This window comes from Mizuhopecten yessoensis, unplaced genomic scaffold (genome assembly GCF_002113885.1).
Source record: "Mizuhopecten yessoensis strain PY_sf001 unplaced genomic scaffold, ASM211388v2 scaffold6169, whole genome shotgun sequence".
NCBI classification, from domain to species: domain Eukaryota; kingdom Metazoa; phylum Mollusca; class Bivalvia; order Pectinida; family Pectinidae; genus Mizuhopecten; species Mizuhopecten yessoensis.
In genome coordinates, this window is record NW_018406415.1 from 2,472,207 (window position 1) to 2,496,647 (window position 24,441).

Below are 24,441 nucleotides of genomic sequence, written 5' to 3' on the forward strand. Positions count from 1 at the left end.
CAGAATTTGGTTCTTGAAATTACGTTAATAATGTAGCGGAACTATCGTCGGCGACCAGGTACGTAGCTCAATTGGTACATCGTCCGTCGAGAGTTCGAAGGGCCACGAGTTCAAACCCCGGTCTGGCCATGCATTTCCCCCGCTCCTTTTACATTTGGTGCCCGTGACCAACCTTTTGTTCAAGCACTGGGTGAATGCCATCCTCGATACCCTCTAGAGAGCGAAAGTGAGCGTAACCCCTGGGGTATTGCCGACGAGGAGGGGTGAATGCTTGACAAGGGGGTACCCGAACCTGGGTTGTAAAAAGTGATGTCTTCGAGGGCAAAGACTTAGGAAAATGAGGGAGAAATGTAGCGGAACAGAACTGGGTCGATCGCTGGTTATCAGGTAGCTCAATAGGTAGAGCGTCCGTCTAGAGTTCGGAAGTTCCGGGTTGAACTCCAGTCTAGCAGTGTATTTTCCCGCTCATATTACAATACTACATGATGTCAGAGAAGTGTAATATATACGTCTCTGATGATGTATAGATCGAGACCCGAACGGTTTCCGACTGGACGTTTGATATGTCTTGATGTTATGTTTTTTTTAACTAACTTTGAGAACAACATTTTGTGTTCAGTATATTTAGTGACTGTATACTCACAGAATGTAAATATCACGACATAATCACCACTGGAGTTTTTAATGTCAAATAGACATGGTAGTTAGTCCATTGATATATGTAACGTTTGTCTCTGCTTAGTCAACAATATCAATGGGAGGGATTCCAGGGGGCTCCACAAAAAACACCTTTCGCCTACAGGGACAATTTCCTTATAATGTGTATTTGCATATCGGGGTTTAACCCGTGAACTACTGATTTAGAACTTTAGTGGTCCTAATTTGGAGCCCTGTGTTACGGTGTCAGGTCGTTTCGGTAACAAGTCGTTTCGGGACTTTTTTCGGGTCGTTTCGGGACATGTCAAAAGTCGTTTCGGGATTTTTCAATTTTTTTTTATCTTCTGGTCTATACTATTATCTTTTTTCTTTAAAAATATTTTAATATCAACTAAATTTAGGCAATCGATTGGATAAAAGATATTATGTTACTAAGATACAATAGGCGAAATCGTGTGGTTCAGAGCGCTCTCTGGTACTCTGGTATGTCTCGGAAGGTATAAATATTGGTAATTGAGAGTTACTTCCCCTGAAACACAAAAAACAACCGGAGGAGTGTGTGTTGACATTACACGGTAGCTGGGAGGGATAGAAAACAGACAGCGGGTAAAATGGCGGGTGACAGCACGTACGAATATTTCGGCGGGATCGAAGGGTAAATATTTAAGCGGCTAGTGATGTAATGAAAAGTTGAAAATGCTGATTTTGACTGTCCGGGAAGTTGTAAATGTTGACAACCCATACGAGAAAATTGACGATTTTTTGACAAATTGTGGGCGTGGTACTTTTGCTTGACCATTGCTTAACTTGTTCCTCGAATGTGCATTTGCATCATATACATTTCTCTTCAATTATGTGGAAGGTTGTAGGATTTATAAAACGGGACATTGACGCTTTGGCGAATTAGTTCAATTGTGGGGCGGTTGGGGCATAGGTGGTGGGCACGTCTATCAAAAAAAAAATCTAGATCTAGTTTTATATATTCATTTTTTTTTTGATAGACGTGCCCACCACCTATGGTTGGGGGAGGGAGTTGGTGGTGTTGCTCAGTTGCTAATAAATGACAAGTCAGCGGGGTCATCTGTTTTTGTCGTGTTTCATTTTAACAATAATCTGTGTTGAATAGATTCTGTATGTTCTGTCAATCATAACAGAGTGTGCCCGGTATCATATGTTTTATTTGTGTGAATTAATATAGACAGTCAACTCTCTTGTTTTGATTTTAATACCAAATAGGTCATTGCTAAAAGTACTAGCCTACCACTTCTACTAATATACATGTATTCCAGAGGTGCTACACATTCCAAGATGGTACTCTTCCGATCAGACGGCAAAGTGATGGCCTGGACAGAGGGTCCATCCACCAATCAATGGGTAGGTATACCTATACCTGTACATGTGTAGCAGAACTAGACTGGGTCAATTGTATGCAACCAGGTAGTTCAATTGGTAGAGAGTCCGTCTAGAGTTTGGATGGTCCCAGGTTCGAATCGTAGTCTGGTCGTTCTTTTTCTCTTTCTCCTATTACAAAATTGGCGAGCTTGCCAACACCTGTTTCATTCGAACACTTGGTAAATGCTTAGCAAGGAGAAACCCAAATATTTGTTTTAAATAGTGTTGTCTTTTGGGGCAAAGACTTAGAAAATAGAGGGAGAAATGTAACGGAACTGGACTGGTTCTATCTGCAACGACAAGGTATTTCAATTGGTAGAGCGTCAATCTAAAGTTCGGAGGGTCCCAGGTTCGAATCCGGGTCATGAAATGTTTGTACTCTGAAAAGTCTGATGCTTTTTGTATACTGAGTCAGAATATATTACTTGATAAGACACCAAAATATCCACAGCTCCAACAGTCTGTGGCTATGGCTATGATCTGGTCAATTGTTTTATAAGTCAAAATGTAGAAGCCACAGCATAAAACTGTTTATAGATATACTCACCTTTCTAACTGTTTATAGATATACTCACCTTTCTAACTGTTTATAATATTTTATGCTGTGGCTTCTACATTTTGACTTATAATACCATTGACCAGAAAGGTGAGTATATCTACACCGGTGCTGTGATGAAACTTTCTGAATTAACAATGCAATCTTTGGAAAATGGCAACAGGAAATATAATTTACCGGTACTACATGTTCATACCAATGTTTCATGTATTTGAAATATTTTAGCGGATTTTTAATATCTGACGTCTTGCCCAGTTTGGCACATACTTTGTACATTTAAACTTTTATATCAGATTTTGCTTGTACAAATAACACATGAATTTAATATGACCATGTTGTAATACTTTCGTTGGGGTTAGAATTTAGCAATTTTGTCTCCGTAACTTATTCGCGGGGATTTAATTTCGCGAATCACATTTTGTGAAAGTTTATTTCAGACTTTTTATTTATTTAGTTTTAATTTAACTCTTAACATTTTTATATAGTGCACTTCTTTCAAAGCGATGTTTTGACCTAGAAGCCTCAGCTCAACTTATATTGCGGATGTGTGAAACGTGGATATTATGAATATTCACAAGGGTTTTTATTTCGCGAATGTTTACGCAGTTGCGAAATTTGCAAAATTAAAACCCTCTTGAATATTACCAATATACAGTGATAAAACTGTGTGAGGGCATACACATTGATAACTAGCATCACATCTCATCTGCTAGAAAAATTAAAGAAAAGTTTTAAACCCATATATACCATCTTCAGTGATTTGTTTTAGGGCGAATTAAGAGCCATATATTTATAAGGCTCCTTCCCCAGGATAATTTCTGACCTACGTATTACAACAAAATTGATGCAAAAATCATGTATTTTTTCCAAAAATCATGCTTTTTGTGAGTGATATTTTCCCAAAGTGCACAGGCCCATGTCAAAAAGACAAAATTTTAAACCAAAGGAGAACTTGTGAGATGGTTTTTACCCCCTTTGCAAGTTAGCATGTAGATGTACTTATACGAGGATTCATTCAAAACGAGGTAAAACCTGTCAAGTTTTAATAATGAAAATTAAATCAGTATTTCTGGCCATTGATTCTTCTGGAAAAAGAAATTGACAAGTCAGAGACAAATTAACAAGGGTTTACTATTAGTAATGTTGTCTCAAATAGTTTGGTCAATTTTCACAGAAGGCTGATTATATTGGTATAGCACATCGGGTATGATTCCTAATACTGTACTCGGAAGTTTAAGAAACTTTTCTTAAATTCTTAACTCATTCACCCCTGAAAACACATTTGAACTCTTTCAATTCAAAGGTTGGGATAGATCATTATGAAATTTCAGGGGTGAGTGAGTTAACTTGAAATCAGTAAAGGGAGGCAATTATGTTTCAATTTTTGTCCCCAACAGCTAGTTGGACAGGAGGAATGCCTGAAGAGAGTTAGTCAGATGGTCCAAGAGGCAAAGAAAATTGCAGGTCTGGACGAGGACAAACCTATTAAGGCTCTGGTATGTAAACAGGTTTAAATAATCTAAAATAAGACGTTTAAGTACCTATAAGATGGCACCTTGATGTAGTCCTTTAGTGGCCCCATCTGTTGAAATTGTAGTTGAATCTAGATAAATGAAATTTAAACATGTGTTATAAATCAAAGAAATAATATCAAAATGAATCCAGATTTCACCAATGACCTTTTCTGCTCAGTTTTACAGCCAAATAAAGACTGTTTCCCCTAGCTAAAAATTGCCTTAATATTTTCCCAAAATGATTAAAAATGAGGAATATATTCCCAATTTCAATCAAAATAATGCCATATTTTCCCATTCATAACGGAACAGGCTGTTGTAACATTCCGCTAAAAAACCCACTGTTTGTTGGCAAAGAAAAAAATTGAAATATGTTTTTCAAATATGTCAAATGTGAACTTCTGTTTTAAGAATTTCCCAGTTTTAAGTTCGCCCAATATAAAGGGAACATAATTATTTCACGTATTTGGAGTATTTGTATTAATTTTGTGATACATAATTCAATACCTATATTGATATGTGAAATTCTGGGATCATATTGATCGATGCACACCCCCCCTCCACCCCCACCCCAACCATTACATACATGTGTATGTGAAGCACTACTTCCTGTTTTATTACAGGGATTAGCTATGAGTGGAGCAGACCAAAAGGAAGCTCAGCAGCAAATTATTGATGGCATGAAATCCAAATATAGTCAAGTGAGTCAGAATGTGGCGGTTTCCAGTGATACAAATGGCTCCATAGCAACAGCCACTGCAACAGGTAAATTTGTTCATCATGCTAGTGTTATAAATCTTATAAATCTTGTTTTGTTATTTTTTAAAACAAGTTTTTTGGCTATACCTGTACTTATATCATGCACAAGAAAACAGAATAATGATAATCAAATTAATGATATTCCAGATTCTTTTATACTGCTTTATCACAACCTTGTAAGTTGTCTCAAAGCAGTTCACAAATTATCATCCTTGGTTATACGGCCTTTGCAACCAGCCAATATCTTTCTCAACTCCCTTGGGATCATACAGCCTGTGCTGCCATTTCGGTGCTCACAGCTAGCTTTAAACAATTCTAGCACTTCCCAACCACATTCTCATTTACAGCTGAGTAGACTGGAACAAGCTGAGTAGAGTATCTTGCTCAAAGATACAACACTGTGCCGTTCGGTGACTCGAACCTGCAATCCTTCGGTAATGAACCCGGCGTCCTACCACTAGACTACTGTGCTTCCATTAATGTAGACATTTGTTAAGTAATGCTGTTAAATCTCTTTATTGGAGTACATTGTATACTTTAAACTCATGAAGTTTTCTTCACATAGGGGGAATAGTCCTGATAGCAGGTACAGGGTCAAACTGTCAGCTCGTTAACCCTGACGGCAGTACCTACAGGTGTGGTGGATGGGGCCACCTGATAGGGGACGAGGGCTCAGGTAAGGTGCTCAGGTGTTCAAAATTAACTTAAGTGTAAGGTAAAAGTGAGTTAGCTCATAAATTTAAATTATCAATAATATGTACCGATAAGGGAAATTAAATATGTTATCAAATCAATAAGGATGAATACATCAACCAAAGTGAAGTAAATTGTTATGAATTCAGAACATGGGAATTGTAACATTTATGTTGTTTTTGTATTTAGAAATTAAAAACCATGAATTACTGTTAGACTTTATATAAGCAGATCACTTACCGTATTTTACCGGTGATCAAACCAGGGGGCCTGTACATGGAAACATGTCAGAAATAGTGGGTGGGCTAGTTACCAGATATAAGCCTGTGTTTTACTGGTCATGAGCCCAGATCTAGACTGGACATCGTGGTCTGCCATTTTGGTTCCCGATGTCACAGCTTGCAAAATTAGAACTGGTAGTAGTTTGTTCTGAATATATATGGTACGTAAATGTTATGTTTAATATCGCAAATGAAACAGAAATCTGTAGAATTTATGAATATATGGGAACTTTCGGTTTAAATGGGTGACCAACAATAGCTTTGAATTAAATTACATGTAAAACTATTATTGTACATAGCACAACAACATACCACATTAATTACGATCGGGATTTCCTTATCGGTTGAAATAATGAAGCACTTATATCATAAGTTCAGTCTTGCGCTTACCTTTGTACCAAATAACACGAATCCATAGTTTTGAATTTTGAAAATAATATCGGTGAGGCAGGGTTCAATTGTCCACAGGATTAAGGTCTCCTTCTAGCTTCGAGCTAGTGGGCATTTCCCTTTAGCTCAGTGGTAGAGCGTCCGACTAGGAACCTGGAGATCGAGGGTTCGATCCCCGGTGGAAGCACACTATTCTCTTTCCTGTTACATCAGTAAAAAACGCAGAATATTGGATTTATCAATGTCCATAAGCGGTGTTGTAATCACCTACCCCGACAATGTTACCTGTGGCCAACGCTATGTGTATTAGCGGTGTGGTGTTGAATTTACCTCCCTTGACAATGTTACCTGTGGCTTACTCTATGTGTATTAGTGGTACAGTGTGGTGTTGAATTTACCTCCCCCGACAGTGTGACCTGTGGCTAACGTTATGTGTATTAGCTGTGTGGTGTTGAATGTACCTCCCCCAACAATTTGACCTGTGGCCAACGCTATGTGTATTAGCAGTGTGGTGTTGAATTTACCTCCCCCGACAATGTGACCTGTGGCCAACGGTATGTGTATTAGCTGTGTGGTGTTGAATGTACCTCCCCCGACAATGTTACCTGTGGCCAACGCTATGTGTATTAGCAGTGTGGTGTTGAATTTGCCTCCCCCGACAATGTTACCTGTGGCCTACGCTATGTGTATTAGCAGTGTGGTTTTGAATTTACCTCCCCCAACAATGTTACCTGTAGCCAACGCTATGTGTATTAGCAGTGTGGTGTTGAATTTACCTCCCCCGACAATGTTACCTGTGGCCAACGCTATGTGGATTAGCAGTGTGGTGTTGAATTTACCTCCCCGACAATGTGACCTGTGGCCAACGCTATGTGTATTAGCTGTGTGGTGTTGAATGTACCTCCCCCGACAATGTTACCTGTGTCCTACGCTATGTGTATTAGCACTGTGGTGTTGAATTTACCTCCCCCGACAATGTTACCTGTGGCCAACGCTATGTGTATTAGCAGTGTGGTGTTGAATTTACCTCTCCTTATAATGTTAAGGGGGCCCACTTATACGGTTCAACCAGCTTAGCTGTTTTTAAACGTAATATTTTCTGGTATAAACCTTGGCAGACCTGCAAATGCAGACCTTGCAAGGATCATCCTCAATATCCGGGGTTACGTTCACTTTCACTCTCTGCACCTCTGGAATATGTCATAGCCAAATTGAAGGCATGCGTCTGTCTAGCTATTTAATTGGTGTCGGGTAAATAAACTTTACCAATAACTAGGCTGATACTTGTCCTTTGAAGATTACAGAGGAGCGACTTGCGACTTTAAAGCCAATAAGTTTTACTGTTACGCAACTGTGAGATTCTTTTGATGTACATCAAAGGATCAAAGTAGCCTTCTCGTCTCGTCCAACTGCATGGTTCAACCGTTTTAACTGCAATAAACGAATGCAACCCTGGTTATATTGCATGATAAATATGGTACATATATGTCATGGATCATTTCCCAAATTCAGATCCGTGCAAAGACATTTTTGAATCATATTCCTGAAAATAAATACCATATTCATCTGTTCATTAACCCATGTCCGGTAACAAATCATCTTATTTCAAATGTTTTTTCATGTCCTGTACAAAGCCCTAGCTCCCCCCCTACTTAAAGTCAGAAACTTTGTTTTGTCCCCTTATTGAAAGAAAGATATGGTAATTGCAAAATTGAATGATTAACAGTACATCTTATGAATACTGTGTTTAGCCTACTGGATTAGCCAGCGAGCTATGAAGGCGTACTTTGATCACGAGGACAACCTCCACCCTCTGAAGTGTGACGTAACCTTCGTCAGGGACACAATGCTGAAATATTTCAAGGTATCTGAAATAATCTATGGTATAAAAACTTAAATTAACTCATCAGAATCAGCTTAAATTAAGTAATCTTTTCATAAGTTCAACACACAAAATTTAATATATGTGTATTATATATAAGGTTTCTGTCTTTTAAAATTCCTATAGTTGATATATCAGCCATTTGACTTTCAACAGATTTTGGATTTAGAATATCTTAGTTTGAAATTTTATGTTTCTTTTTCATTAAGCTTAATTGCTCATGAGATGGTGCATAACTTTATTTATTTTTTTTTTTTTTATGCCCCCGCCATAAAGTTAGGGTCATATAGCGTTGCCCATGTCCGTCGCAACTGAACTCCATGTAAACAATCTAGCATCTTCATTCTTTGATGGATTTTAAACAAACTTCATACAAAGGTCAAGTATGAGAATACCTCTGATATCGCTGTATTTTAGGGTTCCAAGGTCAAGGTCACTGTTGGTGTATACATGTAGAAAGTAATCAACTGATTTATTTCCCGACAAATTTCGATAAAGTTTAGACATATTTCAGGTATGAGAATACCTTGGATGGGTTCATGTTTGAAAGGTCACTGCATGTTGCTATATGTTCTCTACATTTCTCCTTTTGTCAACCTGACGTCTGATATTACCTTTAACCGAACATAATTCAGGGTGACAAGATCAAAGTCGTTGTAACTATTTATAGAACATTATCAAACACCGAAACTAATTTCACATGGCGGTGGGGGCATTCATGTCTTACAGACGTTTTCTTGTTATCAGTGTTATTTGGTTTTCCCAGATAGAGGAGAGAAATGGACTCCTCCACTACCTGTACACAAAGTTTGACAAGTCCTTCATCGCCGGTCTGTGTAAAGAGCTAGCAGCAGGTAAAGTAATTTAACCTATTCACCCCTAAAGTCACATTTGAACCTTACCAAATCAAAGACTGGACAAGTCCAGTTTAAATATGTAGGGGTGAATGAGTTAGTGTCAGTCTGGGATTTGTATTACATAGAGTGCAGATGTTACATTAAACACAAATAAAAGCATGTTTTATTTTTATACCTACTGTCATTCTGAAATGTCACATCATTTGATTGTAAACAAGTCAAGTCTGTCAGAGTCGGGCTCTGACAACCATTTTTAGGTAAAAGAAATGTATTAAAACACGAAAATTTCTTTTAATGCCTACTGCTATTGTGAACTAAGTTGTATTGTGCTGGAGATTTGTTTTAGGAAATTAGCATTTTTAAAACACAGTGGCCCTGAAGATCTGTCACATCTGGTTCCTATTCATATCTTATTTCACCTGGTATAATTAGCAAATGATTGGTGGTGGGGGGGGGGATATTTCATCTTATTAACACACTGTTGAATTGGCAACCTCATGAAAACAGTATACAGAATCTTCAGTTTAAAGTGCAATTATAATTATAGTTTACCACAATATTTAAAAGTGTGAAAAGTGCCTAAATAAGTTTATTGGAAAAAGATGTAAGAATGCTACACAGACTTACATTGTAGATAGGTTTAACCTTACCNCTAACTATTATGAAATAGACCTTATAAATATATTGCATATGTCCAAGCCTAGGTCCAGCTACACTACATAAACCAGTACGGAGAGGCAGGAGACTGTTACTGGTAATGTTCACACTTTTGTTTTCTTACTTTCCAGGTGCCACAGAAAAAAAGGACGAACTCTGTCAGCAGTTGTTTCGCGATGCTGGACAGATCCTAGCCAGACATGTTCTAGCACTGGAACCAAAGATCGATCAGGTTTCAAATAATATTAAGCTTTGTAAAAAATTGTTTTGTTAATTGCTGTGTCCTGGAGGCAAACCAGAGTTAAACCAAGTCAAATGTAAATCTGTGTTAAGTCATATCTTCTGATGGAATGGTAACTTACGACACATGTGGAAATTGAGATAGCAACTAAATTACAATACAAAGCAAAAAATGACCATAATTATGCAATAATGACAGAAGGGGAAAATTTTCTCGTAAGGAAAACATATTGTGAAAAACTATAATTGTGATCACTGACACTTTAAATATTAAAGTTTTGTTCTGAACTACAGAAACTGCTGGAGCAGGGCCTGAGTGTGGTATGTGTGGGGTCGGTTTGGAAAAGCTGGGATCTTATGAAGCAAGGTATTTTTACATTTGAAGAGAGTTATGAGTTAGTACCATACAGCTCCAAGGATTCTTGTTGTTTGTACAGGTTTAACACACTAAAGAAGGACTACACCATGTATGTCATTACAATTATAAGGGCACACTCTTATTCCAGACTCAGACCTGTTCATTACTCTTGCCCATCTTATTCATGACACATTACAAGTTACATATGAACGAGTATACAAGAACAGGTAACATGATGATGGATGCATGTTTACCAGGGACACCAGTACGTAAGCTAACGGGATGATTTAACTGAATGAGACGTCTGCTCTCTTACAGGGGTGCACTCTGAGCGACTAGCTATTGACCACATGTAGTCTGGGCGAGACCCAGACCATGTGACAGTAGCCAGGTGACACGGGCCAGAACCCCATGCTACCTGCGTACATGCACAAATCAAATCAAAACTTACCTAAGAAAATAAAAAGAAGGACGCCAGGACACTTAAGAAAAATTGTTTCATTGTAGTTAATTTTTGGCATTTTCAGGAGATATACATGTATCAAATGACTTGCACATGAATGTAAATATCACGATTGTATCTTTTAAGTGTTCATAGTCAACATCAGTTACTGTGTATAATTTGTGCAGAGTGACACCATAACTGTTTAACGAGAGAAAGTCTTCATACAGATTGAGTAACCAGTCATGTATACTTGCCAACATTTCGACCTGTGCTAAAATTCCACAGTAATTTTTTGTGATTGTCTCCCTTTGACCATCGTAAGACGGATCACAGTAACACTGCCAAAAACTGAAACTAATGCATTCAACACTCATTTTTCCAGCATAACTATAGCTGTGATACATTATTATTGAAAAGAAAAGTTTACCTTTATATGGAAATATAATGAAAAGATTAAATAAACAAAACATAATCAATAAACATGTTCTGAGTGTAAACTATTCTATGGGGCCAGACCGGGATTTGAACACTTGACTTCAGATTGTTATACCATCTCCGATACCGATTGAGCTACCTGGACAACGGAAAAGTATGCACCCAAATGTGCTACAGTTGTATATAAACGGAAGTTAAGGGGAGATTACAGTATATAGGGAAAATGGCAGTGCAGTGGGACAGGGATCCTTATCATGCAAGTTAGGAACCCAAGCTTGGTGATTATCATATTATTAAAATTGTGACGTCACACTCATATCGTTAGAGGCCACAGGTTGATTGATCCTTCTACTGAAATTCTACCTGGTACTGGAACAACAAAATATATTTATCAAGAGATCCTCAAGGTTAGAATCTATGAAAACAAGTATAGTTAACTCCACAAATCAAAGGATCTTAACAGGCAACATATGTTGTTTAATTTGTCTTCAACTCTGAACAAAATGTACTTTAATGCATCAACAACATAAGAATGAGGAAGATGACATTTTTATTACAGATTTAAATGTTTCGGGTTTAGGTTTGGCAGTATTTAACTCACTAACTACATTTGGGGTCTGTTCGTTTATGCGGAACAACCGTTTTTCACCGTTTATAAATGTAACAATTTCGGGTAGAAATCCCGGCGGACCTGCAAATGTTTATGCAGGCCTTACAAGGCTTTGTCAAGGCTTGCCTGAAAGCAGCGTCAGATTACTAGGTCCAACCTTATTAAATAAACGAACAACTGTGGTCCGACCGGTTTGACTGTTTAAATGAAAATGGCCTTGGTCTGATACTGGTTAGGTGAATGGTGAAACTAAACGATCAATTTTATTGAGTTAGAAAAATCTCATACACAGAGTGTTTCTATTTATACCATATAAATGCTATGAGAATGAGGTATTCTTATGTGCTTCCGGTAATATTGATAACTAAATTGTGTTGACTATACAATATAGCACACTAGTTATTTCCCTTGGCATAGCAAACATTTAATTTACTGATATTTTTTAATTCGGAAAATTTTAGATGAATTTGAGCTTAGTTCACATTTGTAAGTGCTAACAGAACCAGTTTGAAATGGTCTGGTATTGCTATTTAATTTATTGAAACCCTGTCAGTGTACATTTTAGTATATTTGACAAGTATTTAAGTAACGGTATGGTTTAGGAGATTAAAAATTGCACGGCCAGACTTGGGTTCGAGCCCTTTTAACTCTAGATGGACGCTCTACCAATTGAGCTACTAATCGACCCAGTCCAGTTCTGCTACAAGTTTATTGTACAGTAGATATCTGATCATGAACTATATTCAATACCCACATTGATGCAAACTGAGGATATTTTTCTATTTCAGTGTACAGTATTAGAGTATATTTGAGTTAAGTAAAAGACCAGTTTGATTGGCCACCAATGTACATGAATATCATGTAAATCTCGAGAGATGTTTGATTTTATTCCTAAATAAGGGGTTGTAATGGTCTCTTATGATTTATAATCTATTAGTGTCCAAGATAATTAACATTTCGGAGTAAGCCAAAAAAAACCACCTAGATGGTCACAATAAAAACAAAAAACACTGAACAACATTTTTTATACAGGTTATTTTTGCATTTCTAGGAATTTTTAACCAAATTTCATCTGTTTTAGGATTCATGAAGGAGATTGAGAGTAGAGATCACAGAATTCGCCACCTGAGCCTATGTGAACTTAAACAGTCGGCGGCCGTTGGTGCCGCTGGTATAGGCGCCACAAGTGTCGGAAGCACCCTGCCACTAGACTACGCCGCTAATGCCTCAGTGTTCTTTCAAACACAACTCGGAAAATGAACTTTGTCTTGATTGTTGCAGTTTATTTAGTCAGCTTAAGGTGGAGAGTCCCAGCACTCTTTGTTGTATCTCCAATGAAGAAGAGTTCGTATTTGTTTGGAATTTTCCTGATTCGGAGTTGCTTGTCAATTTACTATGTAGCAAAGAGTTATAAACGAAAGAAATATATTTAATATGAAAGCTTTATTCACAAACCATCCCTGCCACATAGGCTAACTCTGTTGGCCTCTTGATTATAAAACTGGGAACCTATCTGCTACACCACCGGCCATTATATTAATCAGGCAAATAGTTTTCCTTAAAAAATATTGTGAATGATTAAAACAAAATTGAACTCCCTAAAATGGCCTGTTCCCTACAGATGTCTTTGTATGAATATGGAAGGAAGAAAAAAGGAAAACTTTCGAGGCCTGTATACAGTATACAAGTGATGGGATTCTCTACCTTAACTGACCATTGGTTAACCGGGGAGTCTAAATGACCATTGGTTTACTGGTCAGTCTAAATGACCATTGGTTTACTGGTCAGACTATATAATATATAAATGACCATTGGTTTACTGGTTTGTCTAAATGACCGTTGGTTTACTGGTCAGTCTAAATGACCATTGGTTTACTGGTCAGTCTAAATGACCATTGGTTTATTGGGAACTATTTGTTCATTACAAATCTGGGGTTAAATTAAGGATCTATGCCTAGTTGTAGAAACAAGCTAAGCTTAAAATTTAATTTATACAGATTTTTCATGCTGTTAATGATAAATTTGAAGCAAACGGTGCACATAACTGGGATTAAACTCATCATCTGAAGTCAATTTAAGACAGGAAATACTAAGAATATGTAAAGTTTGTGATTTCTCGAAATATTTATTTCAACTTTTAACTTTCCTTTGGCTTTGAACAAGTAGTTGTGGGATGTTTGGGAAATTTTTTTGAGGTAAAATCTAAAAATTGAAAGATATTCCTTCCTATGATTGTTAACTTTATAATTAATTATTCTGTGTACAGTGGAGCATATAATTTCAGCAGGCACTAATGTTTCTAGGTTAACCAAAAATAATGTTCCCAGCTGAAGTGGTTAGATTGTGAGACAGGTGAAATCACATGAACAATTTTGTAAAGAATAAAATAGCCAATATGTCTACTGTAACACGGATGGGATAGTGGGACAACCGTATCAGTTATATCTTGAAGGGCTATATCTTGCAAATGAGTGTAAACTGTACTTAAAATGGGATGAAAAACATCCATCAACATTGCAGATTATGAAAAAAAATACTTTTTGTATAAAGTGTTTCATAATTGTCCATATAGAAACTACTCTATGCCAGAAAACTTTTGCCCAGTCAAGTTTTGTTCCCTTCGCCTTTAAAATCCATATTCACCAGAGTTAATTTCGCCCTTCATTTCTCATTGCTATACATATTATGTTAAATTTGCCCTCATTATAGAGGGTGAAAAAAAGGCGCAAATTTTCCTGTATACAGTATTTGATTAAATTATGCAGTAGTTAGGAGACTCAACTGAAACAAAAAAAAAGATGATATTTATTTCTAGTTATTTGCATATTCAATATTCATTAGCCCTTTCACCTCTGTAGACCATAATGGACTCATCTGTACCAATGCATGGTAGAGTCTACTTAAGTTACATAGGGGTGAAAAATATGGGTTTTAAAAAAAGTCATATAAAACACAGGCTTGATTATAAAAAATCACAAAAAATTAAGCAAAATTCACCAAATTAAACAACAATTAAGCAATGGACAGTATCCCTTGATTGGTTCCCTATGGTTAATGGTTAATTATGGTTAATGGTTAATTATGGTTAATGGTTCACTATGGTTAATGATTCACTATGGTTAATGATTCACTATGGTTAATGGTTCCNGGTTCACTATGGTAAATGGTTCACTATGGTTAATGGTTAATTATAGTTAATGGTTCACTATGGTAAATGGTTAATTATGGTTACGGTAATGGTTCACTCTGATTAACGGTTCACAATGGTTAATGGTTAACTAGGGTTCAATACAAACACATGGAAAGTTATATCATTATTTGAGTGGATTTGAAACTCAATATAGGGTTGTTATTGCTAGTACATGTATTGGAAATGGTGCATTAATGATTATTTTGTGTATAGGTGCTTGTAGTTAAAGATTTTGAATAAAAGATAAATAGAAGGAATAAGATACCAGGTAAAGGAAAGCTTGACACATTTAATACATTAATATATAAAGGGTGAACATTAAGACAAAACGTTTACTTCCTGAAGTTTTAGTCATTAATACATCAACAGATAATGGGTGGAAACTAATATATAACATGTTCTTCCCTAAGTTTTAGACATTGAACAGGTAATGGGAGTTTGGGAGCCACATCATTGTACTTGATCCTTTGTGAACCAGTTTTATGATGATTATTAAGTAAACATAAAATCCTGAGGTCATTGTACCTTTTCTAGTCATTATAGAATTCAGTGTTTCCTGTTGTTGTGTAAACTGAATTAAGGATCCATGTCCCACTACACTGTGGTTTTTCTTAAACACAGTAACCTCCCATTCATTTCTGTTTTGGATTTAACGTATAGCACAGTTTAACCAGGATACTTCTGTAGACTGGGTAGCTCAGTCGGTTAGCGCAATAGTTTAACTGTCTGAAGTTTAAGGCTTTATAGTTTTTACCTGAAAGTCCCTCAAACTATGGTTTTCATTTCAAAAATGTATTGATCAATTTATCGAAACAACAGTCACGCCGAAAAAACAGTTACAAAGGCGTAGATACAGTTTGTCAAATTGTGGTAGTTGTACGGGGATCATAATTTTTTTAAATGGTGGCAGTGGTACAGGGATCCTTAATTGTTAAATGGTGGCAGTGGAACAGGGATCCTTAATTGTTAAATGGTGGCAGTGGTACAGGGATCCTTAATTGTTAAATTGTGGCAGTGGTACAGGGATCCTTAATTGTTAAATTGTGGCAGTGGTACGGGGATCCTTAATTGTTAAATTGTGGCAGTGGTACGGGGATCCTTAATTGTTAAATTGTGGCAGTGGTACAGGGATCCTTAATTGTTAAATTGTGGCAGTGGTACGGGGATCCTTAATTGTTAAATTGTGGCAGTGGTACGGGGATCCTTAATTGTTAAATTGTGGCAGTGGTACGGGGATCCTTAATCGTTAAATTGTGGCAGTGGTACAGGGATCATTAATTGTTAAATTGTGGCAGTGGTACGGGGATCCTTAATTGATATACTGTGGCAGTTGTACGGCCAGGGGATCCTTAATTGTTAGTGGTAGCCGTGGTATGTGGATCCTTTTTATTTTTGGTGGTAGCCCTTGGTTGTAGCCCTACCTTGGTACGGGGATCCTAAGTTGCTAGTAGTAGCTGTCATCTTAACTGATTCATGACTGGTTTATGGGACAAGAACGTCAACATTGATATATTCACATGTTTATACATGCAGCTGAGTGCTGTCCTTGTTCTGCCTTTGACATACTTGCCAACATTTCTAATTTTTCATGGGCGAGAAACTGTGTGACAGGTTGTTTAAACTAACAGAGAAATCTTACTTTATGACATACTTAGTGTAAAGTACTAACATTTGACCTGTTCTATGCAATTCAATAACTGCAAACGAGTACAGAGCAATATGTATTGAATTTTCCCATCTTTTAAAAAGTCAGAAATGAAGGTGGAAAATAGATATCTGATAACTCATTCAGCCCTAAAATTTCATAATGAACTATTCCAACGTTTGAACTTGAAGAGTTCAAATGTGTCTTCAGGGGTGAATGATTTAAAATAGGGAGACCTGGAGGATGATTATGGGGTAAATATGATATATGATAAATATAATCAAAGCAATACTGGTCTATGCATGTTACACTAGATTACTGATATTTTGCATACAATTTATTAAGTGGATTATTTTAGTAAAATTAAAGATTAAAACATTATTTTAGAATGGATTTTGAAATTGCATGGGATGTGACTTTCGTTGGGAAAAAAATCGGTAATTTTTATTTTAAATGTGGGTGTTTTACAGTTTGATCTCCATTTTCACCCATAATATTTTCAAATTCAACTTGCATGATTCATTTTAAATTTGTGGCTTTTGAGAATACTGAGAGAATGAACGGATGTATAACTGCTGAGGTTTGGTTAACCTGTTTTTGGTTAACTTGTTTGATTTAGCATATGTATATCGCACAAGGTAATTTTAAAGAAATAATGTGATTAAGTATGGATTTTATATGAAATAGATATGTTGTGTATGAATGGTTGCTTCACAATGATGAAATGGTGTATTCTTTTGTTTTCCAATCAACATATGACATCGTGTTCATATAAAGACATTCCTTACGTTACAGTTTTGAAAGGATTTGAAAATCACGCTATGTTGTTCTTAAGATGAAAAGATTGTTACGTTTATTTCAGCCTGTATTCCAAATTTTGAGTTAGTGACAGTTTTAATTATGTAACTTTAAGGCTCATATCGTTTTAAGAAGCTTAAAAGAGACTGAAAATCTGAATATATTGAGAAACTTTTTTGTGTGACTAAACCATTACTTGATACCTCTTTATTTGTATAACTGTCTGTAAGGTACAACAAAGCATCTGATTCCATTTCATTTCTTAATTGGACGATGTTCTTTTTCCTAAAGAACATATATTTTTAATAGGATTAATTGCATCTGAATAAGAGAAACATCTACCTCTCCCCCATCCGACACACACGCTCATTGACAAAAGTAAGTTCTTTCTGTTCAGTTATTTAAGATTGATTCACGTTATAATGTGAAACACTTGACAAATATATTTACTGGAATGTCATATTTAAAAATATGTTTTGATGAGGCGTTATGGGAATATACATTTATCATTAATGACACACATGTGAATAATGTGTAAGTTTCATTGTGAAATTGAAACCCAAGGAGGCATTTCCGTGCGACGGATAAATGTATAAACTAATGATGAAATCATGCCTTTTAAAAAATATCTGAACTGATGATGAAATTCATGATGACCTCATGCCTCCAAAAAAATCCTTCACCTGCTTGTAGAAGGTTGTAGAAAAATGGAACAAAAATGACTAACAACACTTAAAAACTAAATCAAGATATGTCACAACATCGTGTATTTATTGATTGTATTTAGAACCAAATCCAATAATACTGGTTAAGCATTTTACAATATATAAACAAGCATCTTCGAAGCTAAAAGTGTCGTCTGCTGGATAGCCGAATTACTCGGTAGTGAAGCTATTATAACGTAAAACCACTCAAACAAACAAACAAAAAGCTAAATGTTATAAAACTCTAGATATAAACAGTGTCCATATTCTCGAGATCTGCACCCGGGGATTTTCCCGTGATAGTATCGAAAGTGTACGATCACCTGATTGGTTCCAGACATCAATAACAGACCAGTCGCTCGTCTCATCAAAGACTTATGCTGAAATCTAAGTCTGCAGATTTACCTTTACGATACCACGAGATTCACTTTTTACCTCAAGTAATCAAAGCTTGAAGTAAAATCTTAGAGAAGCAGAATTCCGTGAAAGTTTGCAGACAAATCATTTCGTATCTCCAAGGTGTAGATTTGATATCCAGAGTGGAAATTTGTGATTCAAACAGATATCAATTCTCAGGAAACAATTGTAAAATACGCACCATTTTGAAAACTGTATGATATGTTATGTAGATGAAATAAATATTGAACTGTGTTTTTATTTTGTGTTTTGGTTTCTTTCCAAAAGAAGTTTGATATTCAAAAAAAGACCTTTGGTAATTGAATTATATATTATTTCAAGATATCCGTGTAGTGTAAACAAACTGTTTTCCATTTCTCTGCATGGATTTGGATTCCTCTGTCAAAAGGGTTGATCTACAAACAGACATGATAAGAACATTGATAGACTTATTTTTTTTGTGACCACTAGTGCGAGTGTTAGGCCGAAAAAGAATGTTTCAGGTAACATGACTGAAAAAATAGGGCAGGTCGGTAGGGATTTATTTAATTTAATTTTTTAGGTCACCTGAGCTTTAGCTCAAGTGACCTATTGCTATCCGTCTTCGTCCGTCGTCCATTAACATTCTACATTTTCAAATTAAGCTGAAATGCTGGCAAAGGGATTTCATCAATATTTCATGGGAAGATTACTGACATCTCCCTGACCAAGTGTTGTTATTTTTCGGGTCGATCAGAAATCCAATATGGCCGCCATGGCAGTTATTTTGAAAAACTATTTCAAACTTAAAGTCAAGTTCTACTGGGCCGATTGAACTGAAACTTAATAGGAATGATCGACTCATAGTCCTGACAAAGTGTTGGTATTTTCTAGGTCGATCAGAAATCCAATATGGCCGCCGCGGCCGCCATTTTGAAAAACTATTTCAAACTTAAAAACAAGTTCAAATAGGCCACTCTAACTGAAACTCGGTCTAGGAATGATCAGGTCATGGTCCTGACAAACTTGAGTTAACGTTATATTTAGCTATTTTTTACTCAAATCGGTACGTATTTCAACAACAAAAATAAATACTGTAGGACTCAGGTGACCGTTAAGGCCCATGGGCCTCTTGTTTTATTTACTTTTTACTACATACTACTAGTACAACATGTTTCACGTCGTTTTATGACATTCACCTTCGACTATGTCGTTTGTGTTTTCTCCTCGGTGACTTTGATCAAGTTTTTGTGTTCGGACCGTTATGGAATTAAGTAGAGCAGATAGGGTCACATAACTTCACATGCTTATGTGTCCTGATGGGTACAGTATATTTGTGACCTTCACCTTTCAGATCACGATCTCTGTGATCTTTATTAAGTTTTTGCGTTTAGGTCAGTCATGGACAAAGTAATGCAACCATGGCCACGGAACTGCTATTGGTAATTTTCCTTTATGACAACAATCTGTTGTATGACATTTTGTAATCTTGACCTTTGATTTAAAATTTGAGCGCCTTTAATCCGTGTCTTTTACACATTTCTATTTTTTGACTACATTGCCCTGAAAATGTCAAGGATCTAATCACCTACTGATGATAAATGAAGTCAATACGCTTTATTGAATTATTTCTTTTTGCAAGAAATTATGATCCAGACAACAAAAATTCATATTAATATCAATGTAAGCGTTTATCAAACAAAAACATGAATACGAAGCAATATTTGGGATTATTTATTGACTGGTTATCATAAAAGATCAATGCAAAATAGCAAAAAAGAATATTTTGCATGTTGTCAATTTTACAAAGGTCGGTCATCTCAGCAATTTAGGAGTGAGACGACTGGTTCGCCCGTGGTCAGTATAATATGACCGGGTAGGGTGTCCTGCTGGATGTCTTCGGCAGTATGTTTCAGTGAGGTAGCACTTTAAAGTCGGCGTCAGTTCCGCGCTATCACAAGGAGACAAACATGAAAATAACGCAGCCTACAAAAACACACGCATACACTACACGCATGCATCTTGCACACAGGTGAGACCGTCCTTAAATGACCATAGCTGTTGATACAATGTAGGACGTTAAACAATACTAAACCAAACCAAACCAAACTTGACCAAGTGCAGAACTAAGCATGACAACAACATCGGACCAGCTTGCGGTCAAGACCTGACCGATTCAGAACTGACCGCTACAGCAATCACACACAGACCAACACTATAGTGATAAAGAGCAACATATTTCCAACTGACCTCTACACAAAACATTGGCCAATTGACAAATACAGCAAATTACTATGAATACATTGTATATCTTCTGAAATGTTAAAAACAACCATCGCGAACAATTCTTCATAAGACCACTGACCGATCATGATCCAGAATTTTATATTTAGCCAAAAGCCAGGATTTTTTTGACAAAAATAAACTTCTATCGAAAAATGTAATAACAAAAACAACTATGGCACACAAAATTGATCACGTGATTTGACACGCTCCTTTTTACACAAAACTATGACATCCATACAAAATCCATTCCATAGTCGACTGCTATCAACAATCTTGCCGCGGGAATGAATCTGTAATAGGAATAAAATATGATTATTTATCCGTTCTGTATGACAGGTTTTACAGAATTATAAACGTGACCTATTTTATTAATCGACGACTGTTACTGTAAAATAATGCGTTAAATCAATAAATTGTTACTAGTACGACCACAAGGAGGTGCTGAAGAGCCAATTCGAGCATCTGCGAATCTTTCAAGCGGTACCCAAGATTTTCATGATAGGCATACATGCGCATAACTTGTAAAACCACAAAATAAATTTTCTTTCCTCACAGTCTCAAAAACGGCAAAAGACTGAAATTTTCGGTCATACAGACTACCGACTACCTACCTACCTAGCGAGGGACGGGGTACCAGTAGATTGATCTGACGCTGGATGCACAGTGGGAACAGAGCCATGTGCCTCTCCTCAGAATTATAGTATGTCAGTCCTGTCCAATCAGGACACCGTTTACTCTGGAAACTGGCATTGTTTTATATTTCTTGCTATATTAATCAGTGTTAATAATATTGCATTGTATGCGTTCTATTTCTTTTTGTTCGTCTACCCACAAAGAAGATATTTTGATTTTAATTGCTTACTTATTAAATAATTACATATCAAATTCATTATTTCACCCCCGTCCCGCTGTTTACGTGTGAAAGTGTATTAGCTCATTTAAGTTTATGTTCAAAGTGTTGATAACAAAAGCCACTGACCTTGTTTAGGTAGATTTCACAGCTTGTGATGTTTAGTTTGCCGTAACGTTCAAATTTTCAGGGGTGGGGGTTCCATGTGGGGAAATCGGTGAAAATACATGATTTTAAAGAAAATTCTCAGGCTGGGGGGGTTTCCTGGACTGGTCGTGAAATTTACGATTATTAGTTCACTAGAGTTACTTCCCCTTTTTTCCTATTTACCGATCCATACGTTTAGAAGCGTCTTGACAGATTCGGATATTCTTCACATTGTCGCTCGTTCTGTCATTTTACAAAGGAAGATATAAGTGAAAAAAATGAAATGTTGATGGCAATATATAATCCTTACTTGTTTAAAAACAGCGATAATTCACACAAATATGATTTAAATTGTTCAGAATGTCCCATTTTGCAAAGGTTTGTTGTAAACGTATTCCTTTTATAAAAATAGTAGTAAAGAGGAAAATATCGTTTTTTCCAAAGTTTTAATTTAATCATGCTTTGGTTTCATAAAACGTCTTCACCAAAACATTTAATCCTAAATTCTTAAAAGTATGAGCAATTCTGAATTTTAGGGGGACAAATCAGGTAAGGAACATTCGAGGCACCGAGACCAGATTGTTTGAGGAAAGATATCGTGTCGCAGAACAAATGAGCAATTTCATTTACAGAGTTTTACGTAAAAAAAAATGAAAAAAAATCGAAGGATTACATTTTTTTTTAGAGGAATGAACTCACTACGTTTTGAGTATACTGGAGTAAATTTCATGAAGTGGAGCATTGATAGAATAAGAAAATGTATTCCTGATTAAAGAGGTGATTGGTTTGGATCTACATAGGAATTAAAGAGGTAATGACAATAACAAAAATCTTACTTTGCTACAAAAGCAGGGTTAATGAGCCACTGTCAGGAGCATATGATGGAGTTTACGTACCGAAAACATTTGAAGATGTCAACGCAAATATTCCATAAACGCTATTTGGAGGATACGTAAACACAATTTTATAAAGGTAAAAAAAAATAAAAAAAAATAAAAGGTGTTTGAATGTGAATATTTGTTATTAAAACACCGTATTTAGATACTAAAACGACAACGCAGGCAACCAACATAGTTATGTTAAATTCAGTCCATTAATGTCTTAATTCGTCTTTCAAATTAGCATACTATCTGGTAAAAACCGGTTTCCGGATCCGCACTACGTTATGAAGGGTTTACTAGTGTGTCCCTATAACAACATCTGTCACATTAATTATATTCCGTCCTTGATAAGGTATGTCGTTGACCGATTTGGGGATTTATTGCCTGCTATCCGACTCAGGAAGTAAGATAACTAATTCATATTAAGAGAAAGTTTACTAAAAATGAGTTGATTGACACGTTTGCTTTCTATATTTACATTTTTTAACAATACTTTAAATCTATTTATGAACACTACCGGGTTTGCTACTTTATGTACCTATTAATTTTTAGTTTGATGTGTTCATCTTTGCAAGTGTCTATTTAAAGTCGATGGACCGGAGGGAAATAAATCTGTATTTACTTTGATTACATTATTTTAAAAGGATTTTCAGAATTTGCATAGCAGTAAAAACACAACCGGATATCTGGTTGTCTTTGGAAATTTTCGGGAACCGAATTCATGAGTTTGTTACTGATAATAACCTTGATTCGTGTTTGGTGAGTGACTTTAAAAACAAAAGCTGTAAATAGGAAAATTTGCCTAAGCCTTGAACAGACTTTTAAATGAGATATTTTCAAAACATTTCTATTGAGAGATTCTTTCTATGATCGCGAATGAAAGAGTTTCTGTATTCGTCCAAGGGAGTTTTGTATACATTTCCCCAGCGGTTTCTAGTTTTTCACGAAGTTGCTTAAATCGTAATATAAAATCATGGGAATTACAGTTTTCTTGATACATCGGTAATTCCCCTCCCGTTGTGATGTATCGTCAAGGGGAATTGTGCTACAGTAAGAATAGATTCATTCTTAATTAATATTATCGTTGGTAGCATTTTACGCGAAAATAACAACACCACAGGAAAAATACCCATTGCAGTATTATGGTAATATATTATACGATCGAAGTGCTAAAGGGCCTGTCACACCTAGCCGATCTGGGTCGCGGAGCTATACCGGAACACGCATTTGGCGATTTTCGGGGATCGGTACAAGTTTGGCAGCGCAACATCTGCTAAAAATTAAGCAACGATAGGCGACGGTAGAAATTTTTAAACATGCTCAAAAATGTCCGCCGTTGCGTTGCTGGAGCGAGCAACGCGACTACAACGGCAGTACTTCGATATGGTTTTGTTACATTTGTAATATCGTTAGAGCACCGGTAGCGCCCCGTAATGGATCAGCGGCTCTCCGATGGCTCAATGTGTATACCGTACTGGTACCGATGTGATACCACAGTACTACCGAATACCACCGAAGTAACACTAAGGCGCCTCCGATGTTCTAACGACAGGAAAGTGGTAGTCGGTATCACATCGGCTCTTAAATCGGACGGACAACGGTAGAACTACTACATCGGTATTGCTACGGTCTGTCAATTTTTATTTTTCAAGTGCTTTCTCGCCGGAGCTCTGCCGATTTTCTCGCCGTTGTTAATGTTCTGCCCCGGTTTAGTCCCGGCTATGTACATCAGTAGGTAGTGTATGACATGCAGGCCCTTAACGTTGATGAACTAGAAGTACATATTTACAAACCTATGGTATGATACAGCAGATGGGTTACTTAAAGTACATTTAGGGT

At 36.5% G+C, this 24,441-nt stretch overlaps 1 protein-coding gene across 1 annotated transcript; it reads left to right on the top strand.

Annotated features, from left to right (window-relative positions):
• Positions 1–1,186: 1,186 nt before the first annotated feature.
• LOC110451768 (N-acetyl-D-glucosamine kinase-like) lies at positions 1,187–14,645 on the top strand. The gene is made up of 10 exons (XM_021499938.1): positions 1,187–1,312; positions 1,947–2,031; positions 4,003–4,101; positions 4,743–4,884; positions 5,444–5,554; positions 7,994–8,106; positions 8,891–8,978; positions 9,770–9,870; positions 10,173–10,245; positions 12,808–14,645. The coding sequence occupies exons 1-10, from the start codon at positions 1,269–1,271 to the stop codon at positions 12,984–12,986; spliced, it is 1,035 nt and encodes a 344-aa protein (XP_021355613.1). The 5' UTR covers positions 1,187–1,268; the 3' UTR covers positions 12,987–14,645.
• Positions 14,646–24,441: the final 9,796 nt, after the last annotated feature.

Bases quoted from the DNA above. Each gene is read 5' to 3' on its own strand.
- LOC110451768 (XM_021499938.1), top strand. From the start codon at position 1,269: ATGGCGGGTGACAGCACGTACGAATATTTCGGCGGGATCGAAGG. The intron at 1,313-1,946 runs GTAAATATTTAA...CATGTATTCCAG, and splicing joins TATTTCGGCGGGATCGAAGG to AGGTGCTACACATTCCAAGA. The intron at 5,555-7,993 runs GTAAGGTGCTCA...TACTGTGTTTAG, and splicing joins GATAGGGGACGAGGGCTCAG to CCTACTGGATTAGCCAGCGA.